The sequence below is a fragment of the Bidens hawaiensis genome, unplaced genomic scaffold (genome assembly GCF_021521415.1).
Source record: "Bidens hawaiensis isolate Kalapana, Puna unplaced genomic scaffold, B.hawaiensis_p1.1 tig00039516_1, whole genome shotgun sequence".
In the NCBI taxonomy this organism is placed as follows: domain Eukaryota; kingdom Viridiplantae; phylum Streptophyta; class Magnoliopsida; order Asterales; family Asteraceae; genus Bidens; species Bidens hawaiensis.
Window position 1 is genome coordinate 57,025 of NW_027496950.1, and position 24,012 is coordinate 81,036.

The 24,012-nt window shown below is 37.7% G+C and overlaps 1 protein-coding gene across 6 annotated transcripts; it reads right to left on the reverse strand.

The window, feature by feature from the left end:
• Positions 1-17,991: 17,991 nt before the first annotated feature.
• LOC143591300 (uncharacterized) lies at positions 17,992-20,269 on the reverse strand. Of its 6 annotated transcripts, none has more exons than XR_013145637.1 (4): positions 19,095-19,354; positions 18,897-19,020; positions 18,737-18,820; positions 17,992-18,608 (listed from the first exon to the last, which is right to left on the reverse strand). XR_013145637.1 is itself a non-coding variant. In XM_077071547.1 (4 exons), the coding sequence occupies exons 2-4, from the start codon at positions 19,280-19,282 to the stop codon at positions 18,600-18,602; spliced, it is 543 nt and encodes a 180-aa protein (XP_076927662.1). In that variant the 5' UTR covers positions 19,283-19,294; positions 20,004-20,269; the 3' UTR covers positions 17,992-18,599. The 6 variants fall into 6 exon arrangements, 3 of the variants coding, with proteins under 3 accessions (XP_076927662.1, XP_076927661.1, XP_076927663.1); XR_013145636.1 differs by having other exon boundaries at positions 17,992-18,672; XR_013145635.1 differs by having other exon boundaries at positions 17,992-18,441; positions 18,523-18,672; positions 18,897-19,354.
• Positions 20,270-24,012: the final 3,743 nt, after the last annotated feature.

The window sequence follows — 24,012 nt, forward strand, 5'->3', positions numbered from 1 at the left end:
TCAAAGTTAAACAAGAAATACTAGAAAAATCAAACTAGTACACTTATAATAGGACAGAGGGAGTATTAGATTTAGTAGAGATATATTTTCAGTATTTACCCTTTATCTTTGGTTAATTTTTATAAATTTAACCAATATTTACTTGTTCAACCCCTCATCTTTCTCCATATATTCCTCAAATCTATTTTTTTTACTATTTCTTTTATATCTTTGAGTATATTATGTTTTTAAAAAAATTTAAACATACCATTACAAAGTTATTATTTTTATCGACGTTTTGATATAAATTTTATTAAAAACGAGATGCAAATTGTAAGATTCTACTCAGAAGTGTTTAAAGCATAAAATTGACTCACATTCACCCATGGACAAAGAAGCCTTAATCAATCGCCGGTGAAGATACATACTATAGAGGAATCTACGATACAACCAACCGGCAATTCCATTAGTTCTAGCTTCAGTCGGTGGTGGTAATGATACACAGGTTCGATATCTATTAAATGTTTTTCAATTATTTTGTATTATATGATTCGCCACATGTTCAGTTTTGTTGTAATCAGCCACAATTTTGATTTGACTTTTTGTTCATAGTGTAATGGAAAATCATATTATAAAATCAAGCTTTTCATCTATTTGGATGATAAACTCTCAGTTGTTTTTAGGAGGCGATAATTCTTAGACGAATACATGCGAATTTGATATTGTATTTTTAGACGCCAGTCTAACTCATTTTAAAATAATTTTACTACTGCTGTTGAAAAGATCTTTCCCACACTGAATGAGTTTGGTTTGTAACTTCTATGTTGTTAGCACACAAGGATAGGCAATATTGTCAACAGTTTTGTGTTTCATTACTATCGTTCTCAAATTTTGCCAAGTTTTAACTTTTAAGAGTGTTAAATTATAACGTTATTGTATTTAACTTCTACATTATGTTGATTCATGGACTAAAGAAAAATCAACATGTTGACGCTTAAATTGATTTCATTTTGTCAATGTTGCAGGTTTTCATGGATACATGTGGATGACTTGGTGAATATGTTATTTGAAGCCTTATTTAATCCATCTTATAAAGGTGAAAATATTCATTATTTACAAAATTGTTAAGTTACTAACGTGTCCCTAGCTTTCAGGATTAGTAAATGGAACCGCACGGAATCCTATTCGTCTGGCTGAGATGCGTGAACACCTGAGCTCAGTCATCAGCCAACCCTCATGACTACTCGTACCCGCCTTACCTCTCAAAGCAGCCTTGGAGAAGGGCCACTATGGTAATTACAATCATACTTGAATGATATGTCTGTTTAGTTTTAAAGTATTTGATCTAATCGGGAAGATGATAGTATTTCAGGCTTGAATTTGGATATTGATCTTTACTTTTAATTAGTGTTTGTTTGTTTTCCTTTATGCTCATTTGTATTCATTTATGTTTGTTAGCTATTCGGTTAGAACATGAACAAGAAAATTTGTTTTTTAGATGTTCGTGTTCATTCATTTGTTTGGTTAAAGTTAAATGAGTGAACACGAACAAGTCTCACACGTGTTCTTTTGATTCATTTTCAGTCTATCTATTTTTTACTCAAAATTTTTTTCACTTAATCCGGTATAAAAAATTATGAAAGGGCTCTCAGTGGATTTGAAGAAACTGCATCGATAGATCCTTGCTTAATACCACTAAGGAATTTGAAAAGATGATAAATCATTTTGATAAGTTAGACAGTTTGTTGAAGGTGAATTTCAGTCTCTTTTTTATATATTTAATCGTCTTAAGAGATTGAAATTCAATATGTGTGTGTTCATTTGTTTTAATTTAGGCTTGTAAATAAACCAAACGAACACGAACGTTGCATATTTGTGTCCGTTTGTTTAACTTTAGCCGATAAATGCTAGAAAACGAACAATTTAACAAACTGGTTTTCTTGTTCGTGTTCGTTCGTTAAGAAAACGAACATGGTCGCGTGTATTTGTTTTAACGCTAACCGAACAACGAACATATTTGCTTCTACCCGTTTTTGTTTTTCATTATATTTGCTATATTTTCTCATTTAACTTATCTTGCTTCAAGCTTGGGAAAACACTTGGTATCGGTTCTTTTGAAAAGGTGAAAGTTGCAGTGTATGGTAAAGGTCCTTAATCGTTGCAAGATAATAACAATGGACATATAAGAACAAGGTAGGAACATATTAAAAACAATATATTTGATTGCCTCATTATTTTTAGCTTGAAGTTACATGTTCCCTGATTACACTTTTCTTGCTCTTGCAGTTAGAAAATAGATCAGGATTTTAAGATTATTTATGCATTCACATATCATCCATTTTATGAGCTGTTCGATTACATTGTTGAGAAGGGCAGATTGGAGGAAGACAAGGGCCGTCATTTCTTTTAGCAGGTGATTGATTGAGTTCTTTATTTAAATTTTTTTTGTTAGGACTTTTGAGTGTCAACCATGAAAACAATTCTATGCCTTCAATTTATAAAGTTTCTAATAATGTTATTTATAATCAATTTATGTACAGAAAGATGTTGTGAGAATAGAATTTTTTATTTGTTCAGTAGCCTAGATTAATATCTCTTGTATTGCTTTTTTTTTACGGATGACTGAATCGAATATGGTCTCAGATGGAAATGTGAGCAACGGAGATTGTGGCACAAAAGTGGCAAGAGACGTTCAGTCTCAACCTGAAGAGAGAGAGAGAGAGAGCACAGAAAGGTATATCTATATATATGATTCATCTTTCACACGTGATTCAAGTATATCATATGATTTTTGTTTTGTTTCTTTTGAAAATGAGTAACAGGGGAAGAGTATTTGTGGTCTCTCTTTGCCAGATTATTGTTATTGACGGTGACCTCCACCCCGACTTTCACCTGCAACGGCGAGGTTAGTCTTTAATAGCGTTTTCTTCGCTTATTGATTGCTTTTTGTCTTTTAAATCAACTGTCATTTTCCATTATATTATTATTAGTATTATTATTTATTGACCAAATAATGTAATTGTAATTTTATGGTGTGTAGATTTTTAAAAGCAAAGGTGAAATGAGGCTGTTTTGCAACCAAAAGACGACAAATACAATACCCGAAGAGTTTATTTGTGATCGATGAAAGAATTCCGCCTCCGACAGCGAATGTTGCTGATTTGTTTGTTAAGGTTAATGAAGTTTATTTATTAGTACCTACCTTAATCTTATCAAGCATACAATATGTATTAAGTCTATTGACTAAAACGTTTTTTGGGTTGTTTTTAAGTGAATTCAAACTTTGGGTATTGTTTCTAGAAGTCAAGTTTTAAAGACCCTTTCTATATTATATATATTTAAATCCGTTAATAAAAAGTTAAACGTAATTTGTATCTTTGTTTTTTTTATCAACAGCCATATCACATATGGGATGGTCACTTGAAACACAAGTGTTGTGGAAATCATTTGTTTCTGTGAATAAATGTTATATACTACCTCCGTCCCATTATAAATGTCCTAGTTTGAATTTTCAAGTCTTTCTTTTGCAACATTGACCGTAAATATTTTTGTCCGTGTCATATAATACTTGATGAAAATTATATCAATGTAAAATACGTTTAAAACTCAACACATTCATATATTTTACATCAAGTATTATATAACACAAAGAAAAATATTGTCGGTCAAAGTTAAACAAGAAATACTAGAAAAATCAAACTAGAACACTTATAATAGGACAGAGAGAGTATTAAATATATAACAAATGCAACTTGTGTGGTTTTCTTGTATGTGTTATTTCACTGTGGTTTGTAGAAGTACGTAGTTGATAATTTTAATGTTAAATTAGTATTTAACTGAGATGTGTAAGGCTTATGATGTAGATAGCGCAAACTTATGCTAAAATCTTGAAAACTATATGAAAACTAAATTAAAAATCATAATAAACTTTTATAAAATTTTAAACAAATAAGATAACTTTCATAAGTAGTATATAACATATATCATTAGATGATTGATAAACTAACTAAAATGAGTATAACATTGCAAATTGTAGTCGCCGCAGCATCGCGCGAGTTTCCAACTAGCGTATATATATGCAGGGAAGGTATCATTTGAGAACTCAAATTTTTTTATGAACTCTAAGAACCAATACAGACCACTAATTTTTAATTTGTAAAATAAAAAGAGAAAACAATAAAGGGCATAGTAGTAATTTAATTTTTGTTTCTCTCTCTAATTTCAATAACTGATTGTCACACTATTTTCAGAATATATGATTTATAAATACATACAATTTTTTTCTATTCTCTTCAAACTATATGCTCTCATGAAAAATTAATTAGTTATTTTTTAACAAGAACGGCCAACTGGAACAAGCAGAAGCACATAAATGTATATTTGTTTAGTATTTAACTTACATATATGTACAAAAGTAGTTTCCGCATACTTATTCAATGTGTAATCAAAACACGAATTAAGACATGATGGTAACATGACAAATACTTCTCTCTCCATTAACTAACTAATTAATTGTTTCTCCTATTCTCTCCTTTCTTAATTTTCACTTATTTACATATACTATTAAGGATAAAGTATAAATTGATCTTGAATAGGATCGTTCAAATACTATTTACATAAATACAACTCTTAAAACTATAATTAGTTTCTTGAAAAGGTGAACGTTTGTACGTCTGTTTACATATATGTAATTTTTATACTAGCAATATCTTTTCCAAAATTATCATATATTAAATATTCAGACTCAACCATTTGCTAACTAGACCCTTTGTATATATGATCTATCTTCATATATATTTATAGTCTAATTTTCAAACTTATCGTATCTTATGAAAATGTTCTACATATGTGTAACTTTACTATTTATATATATAGCATGTGTATGAAACGAAAAAAGCAGATGCAAGAAATTATTATATTAAATGAAAGTTTCAAACATGATTCAAATCTACGTTCACTACTAAAAAACTGGACCTTTTCCGACAAAATTATTCATAGGTAAATTGTCGGAAACACTAATTAGCGACAAAATACCGATGAAAAGCGTTTGTCTGAAAAAACCTCCTAGGAAATACTTTTCCGAGTAATTTCCCACAAATCTTCCTACAAAATATTGACAACTGTGGTTTGTCGCTAGTTTGCGACAAATTACCGAGGAAAAGTTTTTTTAGATTATTTCAATCAATTAGCGAGAAACTAGTCACAAAACATAATTTTATTAATATCCTTTTCTATTTACTAATCATAAAAATTAAGTAGTAACAACAGTTAATTTGGTTTTATTTCCGACGATCTTACGACAAATCATATTAATTAAGTATGAGACAAATTTAAAGGTACAGACCAACTTCCGATAAAAAAAATATTTTATTTATCCTTTTTGTTATATTATTACAGATGAATTTCCGACAAAATTAATTTTTAATTTATTAAATTTGTTTTCTGACAAAAATAACTAAATTATTTTCTAAAAAATCTAATAAAAAAAGCTAAAATTCCAGAAAATCAAAAACATAATTTAAATTAAGGAGTCTTTTACGATGACAGAACAAAATAAAATGCCATTCGTTTTAACATGTCAAAATACCAAACAAAATAATAAAAGTTTAACATGTCAAAATACCAACATTCAACAAACTACTTATCGGCAAAATTTTTCATAATTTCTTCAATCTATGTTTGCAGTTTCTCGCGTTCAGTGTGCTCTTTTTCACGCTCGGCCCGCTCTTTTTCGCGTTCAGCCCGCTCTTTGCCCAAGTTTTTCCGTTTGTCTTTGTAGCCTCTCACGTTTGGCCTGTTCTATTTATGCTTCTCTTGCCATTTCTGTCAGGCGTTTTTTCACGTTTTGTCGGGCCTCTGTTTCTTGTTCTAACTTGGCGCATCCATATTTAACCTATACATTGTTAAATACATATACAAGTAAGGCATAATGCACAGCAGTTTACAAATCATCATCATCATCGTACTTAGTATATCCCGCCAATAACAAAGCTATGGTAGGGTCTGAGGAGGGTAAGATATAGACAGCCTTACCTCTACCCCATAGGGATAGAGAGGCTGCTTCCGGTGAGACCCCCGGCTCGATAGCAGTTTTGCATCAAGCCTTGGATATAAGGCACATATGTGACACCCGGTAATTTCCCAATCCCATAAACCAAGTAATCAACCTAATTATTAGGTGATTATGAATATTATGCGCGCCATGATATGATCAGCGCGGGCATATGTTATATGCGCCATGCGCGGATGCGATGCGCGCCATGTTGTGAAGCACGGGCATATATTATATGCGCCACGCGCACAGGTTTTTGTTGTGTTTTCATGACAACTTAATTTTATGTCGTTTCTGTCTAATGGGTTGCATACCTCTTCAATGATCAATAAGTAAAACTATGTTCAAACAATATCCTAATTTCCTAATTAAGACCCAAATCATTTATGCGCGCGCGGAAAAAGGGAACTAACCTCCCCGCATGGCGGGAACATTGAGAGCTAGTTTGTTTGAAGCTCCAAGATGGAATTGACTTCAACATAACTGATCACTATGTTGAAATACCAAGACCTCATGGAGAATCTACAAATGAAACTCAACGTCCCTGACTACGAGAAGGTTACGCACCTACCCGCATCAAATAAAAAGGAGTTATGTGCGACACCTGCGGGAAGAATCCCCGCGGGACACCTTAAAACTAAACCCTTTACGCATGAACGTCTGCACAGAAACCAACCACCTTTTCGCTTAAATCCAAAAGTTCACCCTGTTAGTAAACTCTGAGAACGCTGGTTCCAGCAGAGCCAGATAGACTCGCAGGATTCCTTATAAGGACGCCTGCGCAGTGATACGCGCAGGATTCGTTACAAGGACGCTTGCGCGAAGACCAACTGGAGCCGCCGGACCCACAACGTTCAAAGAAATGGCCTACACGCAGAAGGCTATACGCGCAAGGTTACGCGCACAAAACACTTAGTCTATTCTTCAGATGAAAGGGGATTACCCCCGCCCAGAAAGAACCAGTTGCGTGTTTCAGAGATTTTTACCTTTTGACAGCACACTGACAACAGTACCAGGAACAGTACTGTAACACGAAATGTCAACTGTCAGCCGCACCTACCCTCACCAACCACAGTCCTGCATGTACTGTCAAATCAATCAGAATCTTCATAACCACTCCCTAGGACCATCACCCACATCCCTAAATAAATAATAATAAACCCCATACCTTGTCATCACTACACCCAATATGATAAGATCTCAATCCCCTAAATCAAGGGATTGTGTTCCCTTGAATTTGCCTATAAATATCAATTCTTGAATAAAAATATCACAACCACAAGAAACACACTCCAAACTCCTCTCTTAAACCTGTAATCCTGCACTAACCATCTCCCAAGCATCCGTTTCCAGTTCCATCGCTAGGTAAGTCGAAACTTTAGTCTTGAGATTTACTTTTCTGACCAGCCCTTATATTCTTCGATTACTTGGTCTTAATACACATATTTCTTGTTATTTAAACATATTCTAGACTTCCAATTTCGAGGCTAACACCAAGAAACCCGAACCTCGTTTAATCTCTCTAAACCATCACTTAACAAGAATCACAGGTGAGTCTCACAGCCCCTATTTTCACTGTTTTTGAACTGTTTTCGGGGCGAGGGACACGTGTTTAAATTATGTTTTATCATGGTATATTTACAAGCAATGCAAACGATTATCTGTTCATAGTGTCTATCTTGATTACCAATGTGAGTGCGCTAGAACGAGAAAGTGATCACTTTATCAATGAAACTCTAAGAGTAGGGACTACTGGTTTGATCAACCCGCTCGTAGGGGTAGCACCTCTTTGCATAGGCGAGCGCCTAGTATGGTCATGGGGTAGTACTACTGGTTAAATTCGCTCGTAGTGGCCGCGCCACTTTGCATGGACGAGCACATAGTTTTCAGAAATGTCCGCGCGAAACCCGCGGGACGGTTTTATCAAGAATATGTTTTAATGATGTTATCAGAACTATGTTTCAATATGGTTTTATCGAGAATATGATGCAATACGATTTATCAAGTCACCGAAACTTGTGAACTCACTCAGTTTATACTGATTCAAATATTTTTACGTGTCTTTCAGGTGGTAATTAAGTAGCGCAAGAGGTCACACGTAGAGCACTTCACGCAGAACAGCTATAAAAATGGTTTTTGGAAGATTTTAGTTATATCCCTTCCACACGCATGGTTGTTCCCGCCGTGTAAGGGGATATGGCGCGGAAATCTTCAACGTTTTTCATATTTGGATGTTTTTATATGTTCTTCTAAACAATGTAATGTATTTTGTACTAGACATTTCATGAGAAAAGGGAAATTTATTTGAATATTTGCAATGACCCGTGCTTGATTATCAATCCCCACGAGCGCACGCCCGGCTGTTTCCGCCGTTTAGGGCCGGGTGTGACAGATTGGTATCAGAGCACTGGTTATAGCGAACTAGGAAAGAAGTTTTAACCTAGACTATAACCGTAGGGGAATCGCATGAAATATTTTTTTCAAAGAAAATATTTTCGAAAGAAAAATCACACACACTTAGGAACACGGGTCACACAATGTCTAGTGAACACTAAGGATAAAAACATTATGTGCTCAGGGTACATGCGCTAAGTTTGATATATTTTCACTCTTTCAAGAAAAATGAGAATGCCTCCAACCAGAGCCAAAGGAATTACCATGACACCCGAGGAACTCGCAGAAATAATCGCACAGGCGATCGCAACGCATGAGGCCAGCAAGGCCGAATCCAGTCAGGGCCGTCAAGAGACCGAAACCCCAGAACCCGAATCAGGAGCTTTGGACAAAGGATGCTCCTATAAGACATTTATGGCCTGTAAGCCTTGGCCATTCAAGGGCACCGAAGGGGCCATTGGGCTTTACAACTGGATCGACAAAATGGAGACAGTTCTCTCCATTAGCGGGTGTTGTGAAAGTCAAAAGGTCCTTTACGCGACCTGCATGTTCCAAGAAGCGGCCTCGTCTTGGTGGAAGCTTCAAACGAAAACATTGGGACGAGAAGTTGCTCTCCACAAGGCCTGGGAGGAACTAAAGGATATGATGATGAAGAAGTTCTGCTCTCGCGCCGAAATTCAGAGTCTACAGCAGGAATTTTGGAACCACGCCATGGTAGGAGCTGATATCGACGCCTACAATAACCGATTCAACGAACTTTGCCAGATGGTGCCGGATATGGCAAACACGGAGGAGAAAAAGATCGAGAGGTATATCTTTGGGTTACCCCATGTTATCAGAGTTCCGCTCAATGCCGCAGCGCCTCCAACCTTTGATGATGCAGTGGTGCGGGCCATCACTCTTACAAGAGATACGGTCCGTGCGGGCATGTTGACCTCGCGCTGGGAACGAGCAGCGAACCTCTGACCCCAAGAGAAAATGGAACTCTCACCACCGAGGGTCCGACTCCAAGCAACCACCATTCAAGAGACAGGAGAGCGTAAGGGCTTACGCGATACAAGCCTTGGAGCCACCACGAAGAGGGTACAATGGGCCTCGCCCATGGTGCAGCAGATGCAAGTATCACCACGAGGGTGAATGCGCAAGCATCGTATGCGCCAAATGTAGCAGACCAGGGCACAAGGCGATAAATTGCCATGTCAAAGAAACTGGAGTAAACGATAACTGCTACGCATGCGGGAAGCCAGGACATTTCAGTCGGGATTGCCCGCAAAAGAGAAACCAAGCTCGCGGGAGAGCCTTTGTGATCAGCGCGGGCGAAGCAAAAGAAGAACCGAATGTGGTAACCGGTACGTTTCTACTTAACGACCATTTTGCATCTGTCTTATTTGATACTGGCGCTGACCTAAGTTTCATATCCACTGAGTTTAAAAACTCCCTAGGCTTAGCAACCAGTAGGCTAGACACGCCTTATACTATAGAACTAGCCAATGGTAGGCAGATACGCGCGAACGAGAGGACTGAGCAATGTGTATTGGTCATGGGAGGTCACGGATTCAATATTAACTTATTGCCAATAGACTTGGGAAGTTTTGACATTGTGGTAGGCATGGATTGGTTAGTCGAGAACCACGCGGAAATTATTTGCCATGAGAAGCAGGTTCGGATCCCACTGTTGAGCGGGGAAACCTTAGTAATTCAAGGGGAAAGAAGTGGAGTTGCGATAAAACTCATTTCGTGTCTAAAGGCGCGCAAGTGCCTGAGGAAAGGATGCTACGCCTTCCTGGCGCACGTAGTAGAGAAGAAAGGAGAACGAAAGATTGAAGACTTACCAGTGGTGCGCGAATTTCCAGAAGTTTTCCCTGAAGATTTGCCCGGATTACCGCCACCGCGACAAGTCGAGTTTCGAATCGACTTGGTTCCAGGAGCTGCACCAGTAGCTCGAGCACCCTATCGACTAGCTCCATCCGAGATGCAAGAGCTATCCAATCAGTTGCAGGAACTATTGGATAAGGGTTTCATACGCCCAAGCTTTTCACCCTGGGGAGCTCCAGTGCTTTTCGTGAAGAAGAAGGATGGTTCATTTAGAATGTGTATTGACTACAGGGAACTGAACAAGCTGACAGTCAAGAATCGGTACCCCTTACCAAGGATTGACGACTTATTTGATCAGTTGCAGGGATCCAGTTATTATTCGAAGATAGATCTACGGTCAGGTTACCACCAACTTAAGGTCCATGAGGAAGATGTGCCGAAGACAGCCTTCCGAACTAGATACGGCCATTATGAGTTCTTAGTGATGCCCTTCGGGCTAACTAATGCGCCGGCTGTATTCATGGATCTGATGAACCGTGTGTGCAAACCATACTTGGATAAGTTTGTGATTGTGTTTATAGATGATATTCTGGTTTACTCCCGAACCAGAGCTGAGCATGAACAACATCTGAGATTAATTTTGGAAATGCTGAAGAAAGAAAAGTTGTATGCAAAGTTTTCTAAATGTGAGTTTTGGATTAGAGAAGTTCACTTTCTCGGTCACGTTGTAAACGAGAAAGGAATACACGTCGATCCTTCCAAGGTCAAAGCCATCGAGAATTGGGAAGCGCCAAAAACACCAACTGAGGTAAGGCAATTCCTAGGACTAGCTGGCTACTATCGACGTTTCATTGAGAACTTCTCCAAGATAGCTTTACCTCTGACTGCGCTAACACAGAAAGATAAGAAGTTTGATTGGGGCGAAAACCAGGAAGCAGCGTTTCAAATGTTAAAGCAAAAGTTATGTAGTGCGCCAGTTTTGTCTCTGCCCGAGGGGACGGACGACATCGTCGTCTACTGCGACGCTTCACATCAAGGGCTCGGATGTGTCCTTATGCAGAGAAACAAAGTCTTAGCGTATGCCTCTCGTCAACTCAAGGTCAATGAAAGGAACTATACAACGCATGATCTGGAACTTGGAGCAGTTGTTTTCGCGCTAAAGATTTGGCGCCATTATCTTTATGGTACAAAGTGTTTAATTTTTACGGATCACAAGAGCCTTCGGCATATATTTGATCAAAAGGATTTAAACATGAGGCAACGAAGATGGGTAGAATTATTGAATGATTATGATTGTGAAATAAAGTATCATCCTGGAAAGGCGAATGTGGTAGCAGACGCTTTAAGTAGGAAAGAGCGAGCAAAGACGCTACGAGTTAAGGCTCTAAGATTGACCATTCGCGCAAATCTAACTACCCGCATCCGAGAAGCTCAACAAGAAGCCTTGAAATTTGTCAAGAACGAATCCCTTGGGGGTATGATTAAGAATTTAGAGCTCAAAGAGAACGACACTCGATATTTTGCTAACCGCATATGGGTCCCTCTCAAGGGGGGGTTGCGCGAGCAAGTGTTAAACGAAGCTCACAAAACGCGGTATTCCGTACATCCTGGCGCAGACAAGATGTACCAAGATGTTAAAGCGCTGCATTGGTGGCCCAATCTTAAGGGCGACATCGCGACGTATGTCAGTAAGTGCCTGACGTGTTCGAAGGTGAAGGCTGAATACCAGAAACCGTCGGGGTTGCTTCAACAGCCAGAAATTCCCATGTGGAAGTGGGAACAAATCTCCATGGACTTCATTACCAAACTGCCAAGGACACCTGGGGGTTACAACACGATTTGGGTTATTGTAGACCGACTAACTAAGTCAGCACACTTCCTGCCGATCAAGGAAACCGATAAGATGGAAAAGTTAGCCCGATTGTATATTCGAGAAGTAGTTTCAAAACACGGAGTTCCGGTATCCATCATTTCTGATAGAGATAGTCGGTTCATCTCAAGGTTTTGGAGATCGTTACAAGGGGCTTTAGGAACTCGTCTTGACATGAGTACGGCTTATCATCCCCAAACAGATGGACAAAGCGAGCGAACCATTCAAACATTAGAAGATATGTTGCGCGCGTGCGCAATCGATTTCGGAGGTAGCTGGGATACTCATCTCCCATTGGTTGAATTTTCATACAATAACAGTTACCACACAAGCCTCAAGGCTGCGCCATTTGAAGCCTTGTATGGGCGCAAGTGTAGGTCCCCGCTGTGTTGGGCTGAAGTGGGTGACAAGCAAATGACTGGTCCAGAATTGATCCAAGAAACGACGGACAAAATTTTCCAGATACGGGATCGCCTTAAGGCAGCGCGCGACAGACAGAAAAGCTATGCAGATGTGAGAAGAAAACCGTTGGAATTTCAAGTATGGGATAAAGTACTTTTGAAAGTCTCTCCATGGAAAGGAGTCCCCCGTTTCGGCAAGCGAGGAAAGTTAAATCCGCGATACATCGGACCATTTGAGATCCTGGAAAGGATCGGTCCAGTTGCTTATAAACTCCATTTACCCGCCAAACTTAGTGGAGTTCACGACACGTTTCATGTGTCCAACCTCAAGAAGTGCTTATCTGATAAAACGTTAATTTTACCATTGGACGAGATTCATATCGACAAACAACTACACTTCATGGAAGAGCCTATAGCAGTAACCGATTGGAAAGAACAAAAGTTGCGAAGAAGCCGAATCAAGTTAGTAAAGGTTCAATGGGACTCAAAGCGTGGACCTGAATTCACTTGGGAAAGAGAAGACCAAATGCGCAAAAAGTACCCATACCTCTTCCAAAGGATAGCCCCTACCAGCGACACCTCCTAATTTCGGATGAAAGGGGATTACCCCCGCCCAGAAAGAACCAGTTGCGTTTTTCAGAGATTTTTACCTTTTGACAGCACACTGACAACAGTACCAGGAACAGTACTGTAACACGAAATGTCAACTGTCAGCCGCACCTACCCTCACCAACCACAGTCCTGCATGTACTGTCAAATCAATCAGAATCTTCATAACCACTCCCTAGGACCATCACCCCCATCCCTAAATAAATAATAATAAACCCCATACCTTGTCATCACTACACCCAATATGATAAGATCTCAATCCCCTAAATCAAGGGATTGTGTTCCCTTGAATTTGCCAATAAATATCAATTCTTGAATAAAAATATCACAACCACAAGAAACACACTCCAAACTCCTCTCTTAAACCTGTAATCCTGCACTAACCATCTCCCAAGCATCCGTTTCCAGTTCCATCGCTAGGTAAGTCGAAACTTTAGTCTTGAGATTTACTTTTCTGACCAGCCCTTATATTCTTCGATTACTTGGTCTTAATACACATATTTCTTGTTATTTAAACATATTCTAGACTTCCAATTTCGAGGCTAACACCAAGAAACCCGAACCTCGTTTAATCTCTCTAAACCATCACTTAACAAGAATCACAGGTGAGTCTCACAGCCCCTATTTTCACTGTTTTTGAACTGTTTTCGGGGCGAGGGACACGTGTTTAAATTATGTTTTATCATGGTATATTTACAAGCAATGCAAACGATTATCTGTTCATAGTGTCTATCTTGATTACCAATGTGAGTGCGCTAGAACGAGAAAGTGATCACTTTATCAATGAAACTCTAAGAGTAGGGACTACTGGTTTGATCAACCCACTCGTAGGGGTAGCACCTCTTTGCATAGGCGAGCGCCTAGTATGGTCATGGGGTAGTACTACTGGTTAAATTCGCTCGTAGTGGCCGCGCCACTTTGCATGGACGAGCACGTAGTTTTCAGAAATGTCCGCGCGAAACCCGCGGGACGGTTTTATCAAGAATATGTTTTAATGATGTTATCAGAACTATGTTTCAATATGGTTTTATCGAGAATATGATGCAATACGATTTATCAAGTCACCGAAACTTGTGAACTCACTCAGTTTATACTGATTCAAATATTTTTACGTGTCTTTCAGGTGGTAATTAAGTAGCGCAAGAGGTCACACGTAGAGCACTTCACGCAGAACAGCTATAAAAATGGTTTTTGGAAGATTTTAGTTCTATCCCTTCCACACGCATGGTTGTTCCCGCCGTGTAAGGGGATATGGCGCGGAAATCTTCAACGTTTTTCATATTTGGATGTTTTTATATGTTCTTCTAAACAATGTAATGTATTTTGTACTAGACATTTCATGAGAAAAGGGAAATTTATTTGAATGTTTGCAATGACCCGTGCTTGATTATCAATCCCCACGCGCGCACGCCCGGCTGTTTCCGCCGTTTAGGGCCGGGTGTGACAACATAACACTCAATCATCGGGACACCGGCTGATTGGTGCATGTACCCTTGTCTTTCGGCTATCAACGCCACCACATGATGCCTGATTAACCTTCCGTCACTTTTAACGTTATTTTCACAAGATTAGTAAAATAACGTCAAAATTAATGCAATTTCACTTTTGCCCACCCGTGGATTCACACATATATACATTATATGCGCGTACCGCAAGTTTACAAACTATAATGCTAATCAAAATGCTAACGGGTCCTTTTAAGACATGATCCAATTGATGCTAAATAAATGTTAGCAAAATCAATCAATTTTTAATAGACACCGAGTGTAATTACTATTAGATGGAATACGCAATAGTCTATGTATCTGGTATTGTGGTAAAAAAAAAACAAATGGCAATTATGGCCCCAATATAAACAACATATTATTTTGGTGCCTCCAGTTCATTCTATACAGAAGATCACACTATGGTGTAGGGATGATCACTCAAACCGGTTCCTGGAACCGAACCGGTGGACCCGAACCGGAACCGAACCGGTTCCTACCCGTTTTTGGTAGGAACCGGACCCTATCTGATTCAACCCAATGATCCGGGACCGGTTCTTGAATTTTTGAGTTGGGCCGGGTAGGAACCGGAACCGAACCGGAACCGGTTCTGGAACCGGTTCTAGCCGTTATAACCATTCTAGCCGTTGGAACCTGGTTTTATGGCCGTTTTTTGACCGTTGGGGTCAAAAATGGCCGTTTTTTGGCTCCCCCAATCACCCCACTACTAGTATAAATAGGTATTTGGTGTCATGGGTTCATCACAACACTCAAAACGCAAACCCGAACGCAAAAAAATACAAAAAAACGCTATTACAACGTTTTGAGTTCTCTAATCTCTTGTTTTCTCTTCTTCTATATTCATATTTGTTGTTATGGCTGCCTCACAATCATCGGTTGGTCAAGGTTCCATCGCCGAACCACGTTTCGTTCGTATTGTACCTCATAATCGTAATCAAGAGATTTGGTGCAATTGGGATTTGGTTGAATTGAGTGACCATTCAATGAAGGCTCGGTGCAAGTTTTGTGGGATTTATTTAAACCCAATTTCGAATTCAAATTTGAAGAAACACATCGAAAAACCGTATTGCAAGGCGTTGAAAAAGAACGTCGATTCGCAACAAACGCAAATGGATAGTGAATGCGGAATATTTACATACCAAATTGATCGAGTTCAAGATCGTATGACGAAGTTTGTGATTCAAGAAGCTTTGCCATTTAGCCACTTCGACAACCCTCGCTTAACCGCCATGATTCGAGATACGCTTCAACCACAATACACTCACATAAGTCGTCATACTCTTAAACGTTATTGTTTAAAATTGTGGAAGAAGGCCAAAGAGGTACTAATTGCATATTTTGAAAATATAAATACGGGAATAAACTTAACTAGTGATGTTTGGTCGGCTCCACATGATCTACCCGAATCTTATCTTTGTGTCACCGCTCATTGGGTAGACCCGTCATCGTGGGAAATGATGAAACGCACCATTGCTTTCGAACTCTTTGAGTATCCACATACGGGAGATAATTTGTTTGAAATTTTAGATTATGTTATAAAAACTTATAAACTAGAAAATAAAATATTTTCAATGGCATTTGATAACGCGTCGAATAATACATCGGCGGTTGATAAATTAAAATTAAAATATACGCCGATTTGCAATGGTGTATTTTTTCACTCAAGGTGTGTTGCACATATCATTAATTTAATCGTGCAAGACGGACTTGCTTCGGATGAGGTTACATCGGTTATAAACGATTTTAGAATAATGTTACATGAAGTTTTTAAGAAAAGTAAAAAAAGACAAATGGAATATAGAAAATTTTGTAAAGATACGGAAAGAAAAGCTTTGGGAGCTAATTGAGATGTACCTCATCGATGGAATTCCACTTGCATAATGTTACAAAGTGCTTTGAAACAAAGAGAAACTTTACAAATGTTTCATTCTAGTCTTGCCGAGGATGATTTGGCAATCCCCTTTTCAAATGAGAAATGGGAAATTATCAATGACTTATCGACTTTTCTTGAAGTTTTTAAAACATCAACTACGAAACTATCGGGAACGTATTATCCGGCAAGTCCCTTGGTTCTTTCGGAGTTATTTTTAATCGTTAACAATCTTAAAGAATTTGAAAATAAAAGTCCAATGTTTTCAAACATCATATTACCAATGAAGTTTAAATTAAAAAAAATACTTTCTTGAATTGCCACCGATTTTTACTTGCGCCGCCGCTTTAAACCCAATGTTAAATGTTACGGGGGTTGAATGTGTTATAGACGAAATTTTTTCAGGCTTAGATATGCATGAAGTTGACCCAAACTTTTCAACAGAGGCAAAAAATTATTTTAACTTGAATTTTAAATTTATGTATGACTTTTATTTAAATAAATATGGGTCAAACATACACATGCCTACGCCGGGGGGTCTTCATCAAGTTCAAGTGCTACTAGAGTACGAGATCCCATGATTAGCCTTATGAACACCGTTCGCAACGTAACGGCTAAAAAACAAAGGGGTAAAACCCTTCAAGCGAACTAGGAAGGTATAGTGCATATGATTACTCTACCGGTTTATCCGAAGAGGAATATGGCACTTTTGATGTTTTGGCTTGGTGGAAGGTAAAGGAAACCCAGTTTCCGATTCTTGCCACCATGGCCCGTGATTTACTAACCGTCCAAGCTTCTACGGTAGCTTCGGAATCCGCTTTTTCTCTTAGTGGCAGGGTAATATCGGTGAGAAGAACAAGACTAAATTCGGAGTCGGTGGAGATGTGCATTTGCTTATAGGATCACTTGGACTCAATCGATCGTATTCAACACGTAACCACTCTCGAAGATGAAACACCACTTGATGTTCGAGTGCACGACGAACAAGAAGGCATTTCTACAAGTAATTCCGAGGAAGAAGTCGCCGCTCAATAATTACGACGAACAAGAAGACTTTTCTAGAAATAATATGTCACAACTTTATATTTATAAGTTTAATGTTTTGTTAGTTTGTTTTTGAAGATTTTAAAACATGTAACTTTTTTTTTTTTGAACTTTTTAAAGTAAATAAAATGAATTTTATGTTAATTGTTTTGTCTATTTTTCATGCTATACAAATACGAATCGTAGTTTAGAATCCAAATTGCAAACGAAAAACGAAAAAAAAATAAAAATTTTACACTGTAACCGGTTGGAACCGGTTACAGTGTAGGAACCGGTTTAGGAACCGGTAAGAACCGGTTCCATAGGTTAGGGGTCCGAGGGTGGGAGAACCGGTTCGGTTCCCTAACCGGTTCGACCCTGGAACCGGTTTAAAAGGGGATTTTGATTATAGGAACCGGTTAGAAACCGGTTCCGGTTTCTAATCCCAAACCGTTTTGAACATCTCTACTATGGTGGCCCCAATTTATATAGTAATTTAACAAAAAATGTTTTACCTAATACTAGAAAACAAGTACCAAATGACTAAAATAGGTACATGTCAAACCTACAATGTGCCGATTATAAGCTAAGATCATGTTCGTTTGACCTTGAATGTAAACAAAAAGAATTCACACACATAAAAAAATATGTAGACAAACCTAAAATGTGTAAACTGAAAATATATGTGACTTAAGAATAATATAACAATTCTCATGCGATTTTCGAGCATCACCATGTGAAACTAACTCGCAAAGTAATGACGGTGACCCAGTCACCACAAAATGTGGATCAGAAGATCCTATCCCAAACATCCAGTCACAACTTTTGTGATGCAAACGCTCCCACACAACAAACTCATCCCGATCCGAATTTTAATCTTTGTCTTGTCCATACTCTTTCTCAAGTTCTTTATGGATCGATGTCTACATTTTCATCAATGCAAAACAAGTAACTTTGTAATCAAAGTTAATACAATAATAACATATATATAAATGATAACTTACAAATGATTCTTTTGATCGTGTTGTGACGAACTCTAACTGCTCCAAGTCATTAATGGATTCCCCATCGCGCAATCTCTTCATAGTCTCTTTGTTGGCATGGGTATCAACAAAGACAAATTAATAGCACATCGGTCCTCCCTTTCGTTTCTCCTACACAAATATTAATAAGTGTTACACAACCGGTTACAAAAAAATTTAAATCTGATTAGCTTACCAGGCGGATGCAATGTTCATCAATACGTTAACGAATCTCTCAAAAAATGTGTTGGTCATCTCATGTGTCCCATCTCCACTGTGTCTACAAAAAAAATAAAGATATAACTAACAAATTAAACAAATAATTATAACATATACAAATATATATTGATATTTACCCGAAAGGTATTAAACATATCCCATAAAACACTATGTGGGATCTTTTTAAAGGTGATCCAATCTCCATCGAGTTTCTGATATTGTATTTGACCAGCACTCCTATGAACACGTCCGAATCCATACCTATGATATTGAAATAAAACATAATCATAATCAACAAAAATAAAAATATTAAAATTTTAAAATTAGAAACATACTTTCTCCTCATGCGTAAGATCCACCTATTATCACCATCATCCTTACCACGAGCACTTCTGCGAGAATTAGGCTCCTGAATATGAATATCGCGAGTACCACTACCACCATGTTTCGCTAGAGCTGACTTTCCGTCACAAGTACCAGCACCAACCCCACGAGTACCAGCACCCCCACCACTCTCATCCATATTGTATACAACCTGCATTTAATAAAACACGAACACTAAACAAAACATAAGATTGAAAATAATATAATGTGTAAGTACCATCACCATAAAAGTGGTCACCAAATAGTAATAAGTTTGAAAACAAATAATTTATCTTCTTAACAATCAAGTTCATCAACGTTTAAAGAGTGGTCAGAATAAACTATTTCATCATCAGCATTGTCGTTTGCAAAATCCAAGAAATGAGATGCATCCACTCTCCTTTCAAACTCAATTATTTTTACCTGTTAACTACAATTCCACTACCTGTTATAACTTAAAATAAGAATACACATACATACTAACCATACAGTAAATGCCTACATATATGTACTAACCTAACAATAAATATAAACAATTAAAGCATGTTAACAATAATCATCCATGTCCTTTAATGTAAAAGCACATTTCATTACAAAAATGGTTTACATACTAAAAGCTAGTTGTGCACCACTTTAGTCCTAGAACAGAACAAATGAAGCAAGTAATTTCTTTATAGATTAACTTCTACAAAATGTCAATAAAATAAAACTGATGTGGCTAATTAATCTAGATCGTTTTAAAAAAGAAGGCACAACATCAACATATACAAATTACGCTCCTATAGCATTCACCCTTAAACAGCCTATCCACAAGGAAACTAAGAAATCTACTTATTAACAACTAATTGGATACTTAATGAACACAAAATCAAGAGGCGTACCTCAAATAGGATTCAACCACAATAAAACCTCGAACGATGTCCAGAATACGGTGCAACGAGATAGGGATTAGGTGATGAGAAGAGGAGGCAAGGGATTTGTGAAGAGAATTGAAGGCGCTAGGATTTTAATTTTGGGAGAGACTTAGCGCCAAGGGTTTCAATTTAGGGGGGGAAACTTAGCGCCAAATGGTTTAGTTTTGGGAAATATCCAGACTTTTTGGTTTTTCACTAGTTACATTTATAAATAATATTATGAAAATTACAAACAAGCTATCGAATATTATTATGTCCGTACCCTACGGGTATGGTCGGGTATTAAAAACCCGGGTATTAAAAAAAACCGGTTCTGAGATTTTATTTCGGGTCCGGTTCCGTGTTTGGGTTTTTTGTGCACCTCTAATTTCAATCACTAGATTCTAGATCCAAAGGTCCACATCTATTCTTATGCTTCTCACAAAACTATTGTTTTTTACGTTAACTCTACCCTATATATATATATAGAGAGAGAGAGAGGGAGGTTAACGTACAATAATCAGTTATCATACATTAGGTACGCTTTTTGAACGTCGATGTTAATTTCACGCGGTGGCAGTTTCGTGAATAACCCAAACAATAGTTCGCGATCAAATTCATCGATTTAAAATCGATTCCGATCCAAATTCTGAACTCCTTAATATATCTCATCCCATTTCTAAACTCTAATCACAACTTACAATATGAAATCTCAAAAGTCAAAAACCAAAATTGAAATAGAACGTCACTGAACATTAAAAATCTTCAAATTGATCAAAAATTGATGATTTAATCAATCAAATTGATGTGTAAGAGGCTTTAGAATCATCAATCGATTATGAAAATACAGATTAACACACTTAATTGAGCTATGATTAGGGTTCATGTTTAAACGTTCTGCTCAAAGTTTAAACGCTTGACCAAAATAAACACCAAAATGATGATTTAATCAATCGAATTGATGTGTAGAAGTATTTAGACTCATCAATCGATTATGGAATTGCAGAAATAATGCACTCAATCGAGCTCTGATTAGGGTTCAAAATATTATGTTTAAACGTTCTAAAACAAAACTGAAGACCTTAAAGATTCTAACAAAAAAGAACATCTTTAAACGTTCTGACCAAAAATGAACATATTTAAACGTTCTAATACATTCAAAGAATTTCTGGGTGTTAATAAAAAATGAACATCTTTAAACGTTCTAAAACGTTCTAAGAAGTTCTGAGTGTTTAAAAAAGTTCAAAAGTTTTGATAAAGTTTAGAAGTTCTCGCGTACCTATTGTATGATAAGGGATTATTGTATTGGATCTTTTATCTCTCTGTCCCTCTTATCGTCCTGCTCATTCATATGCATATATACTCATACAAAAACATACCCTATGGCTGAATGTTATGGAGTAACGTTGGGGCACCACCACCATTCATGTCAGAGTAACCTGCCACATCACCGCACCGTCCTCTTTTCCACTAGCACACACACTAACACATATCCATACATATAAATACACGTGTGTACACATACACAAACACATTAGCACATATACATATACAATAACATTAACCACACATTTATACACATACATACATTGATGCATACTTATAGCACACACTCATACATATGCCTATATTCATACATATACATATAATAGTACACGCACTAACACGTACGCATACAGACATAAACACTCCTACACGTACAAACACTAACACATACACTCACACACTAATACACGCATACACATACATGCACTAACATATACACTCCTACACGTACATATGCAGGAAACACACATGAATATATACATACACTAATACATACTTATAGCAGACCTTCATTATACATATGCCTATACTCATACACATACATACAATAGCACAAGCACTAACACAACACAACACACATACATGTCATATACACATTGCAACATCCTAAAATTTATAATGTTAAATAAAGAAAGTTACGTTTAGTGATTTCGCGTTATTAATTAATTAATGTCGAGTAAATAACGGATCATAGACTTAGATTAATTAAGATGGGTTAAATGAGAATGGGCCTTAGGTCCATGGGCTTTAAGGGATATAAATATCCCCTAAACCAACCTAAAACCCTAAACCCTCATTTCATTTCCATCATAATCTCTACACACTCAAAAACACACACATACACTACACCATATTCGGCCGAGAGAGAGAGAGAGACATCCGAGACCAAGAATCAAGCCGACCATTATTAGATCTTCAATATACGAGATAACCAAACAAACCGCGACCACACCGAACGTATAAAAGGTATGTTCTTGACCTTTAAAGTTTACGTAGTATCGAACGTTTTTACCTTAAAGGTCCAAGCTTTATAGTATATACGGGATATATATACGAACGAAAACGGTTAGGGAACGTAGGGGGTGATGTCGAACCATAACAAGGGTATTAAAATCGCCAAAATGCTTGATAAAAACCAAACCCGTAGCTGAACTGATAATTTCGCCTGCAAAAGCTTAACTTCGCCTGCAAAGCCATAACTTCGCCTGCAAAGCTTAACTTCGCCTGCAAGCTTAACTTCGCTTGCAAGCAAGTTCGCCTGATTGATAACTTCGCCTAAAGCTAAGTTCGCCTAAGGTTTAACTTCGCCTAAAGCTAAGTTCTCCTAAGGTTTAACTTCGCCTAAAGCTAAGTTCGCCTAAGGTTTAACTTCGCCTAAAGTCAAGTTCGATTAGAAAATAAATTAAAAACCTAATGAAAAATGTGTTAAGACAGTTAATGGAAATAAAATTTTTCCAAGCTGACCTGGCAGCTATACCCCAGCCAGGGGCTCTGCCCCTTGGACCCTGCTAGGGGCTGCCGCCCCTAGACCCCGCTGCCAGGGGCGCTGCCCCCGGACCCCCGTTCGTTGTGGGTTATATAAAGATAGAAATACAACATGAGTAGTAGTAGTTAACTGATACATGTAAATATTATACAGTTAGCCGTGCACAGCTCAAGAAGGGAATAACGATTAACGGAGAGCGTAACAGGATTCAGGTGAGTTTCTAGCCCCAATTATGTGTTATGTTTTCGGGGCTGTGTGCATACTCGATATCTTTGTTAATACGCTTATCCTAAGAGATAAGTGTATGCCTTATGTGAATGATGTGATATGTATGAATGATGGCTTGACGGTACGTGAACGATCTTCGGATATTGCACGTACTGTCAGGTTGTAACGCTAAGTATAAGGTAAGTATGATATGTATGCTTATGTGTATGAATGTGATAAAGTTAATAAAAGAAGGAAATGATGGTTGTATGGTTACGAAGAGGGTACCGGGCCCTAATAATACTCGAGGTATGATGTATGGTTGTATGGTAACGAAGAGGGAATCGAACCCTACTAATATTCGAGAACTAGGGTACCGAACCCTACTAATATTCGAGGAAAGAGGGTACCGAGCCCTAATAATACTCGAGGAAAGAGGGTACCGAGCCCTAATAATACTCGAGGAAGGAGGGTGCCGAGCCCTAATAATACTCGAGGAATGTAGGGCGTAATGCTCTTTATAACGTAAGATATGAAAGTAAGTTAATACAAAAGAAAGTATGAAAGTATGAATGAAAGAATATAAGTTTATGTGTATTGTATAGTGTATGATTAACTAGAACTCACTCAGCGTAGCTGACTTTTAGTATGCACGCAGGTGAGTAGGATGAGGCAGCTCGCTTGAGGAGACACGTGGCACTGAATAAGAGGCTGGCATCGGAAGACTCAAGACGTTTAAGTTTAATGTTTCGTTTATTTTGAAAGACAAAATGATGTTTTAAGACAATACGTGTTTTGTTATGAAATGTTTTATGAAAGCTTTTATATTCCGCGAATGTTTTAATTAACCCTGATATTTAGAACTGCGTTTATGAGTAAATCCAACACGAAAGTAGGGCTACCGGTAACGGGGCCTTACACACATACACTACTAACACATATGCATTAACACACTCATACACATACAATTACTCACAT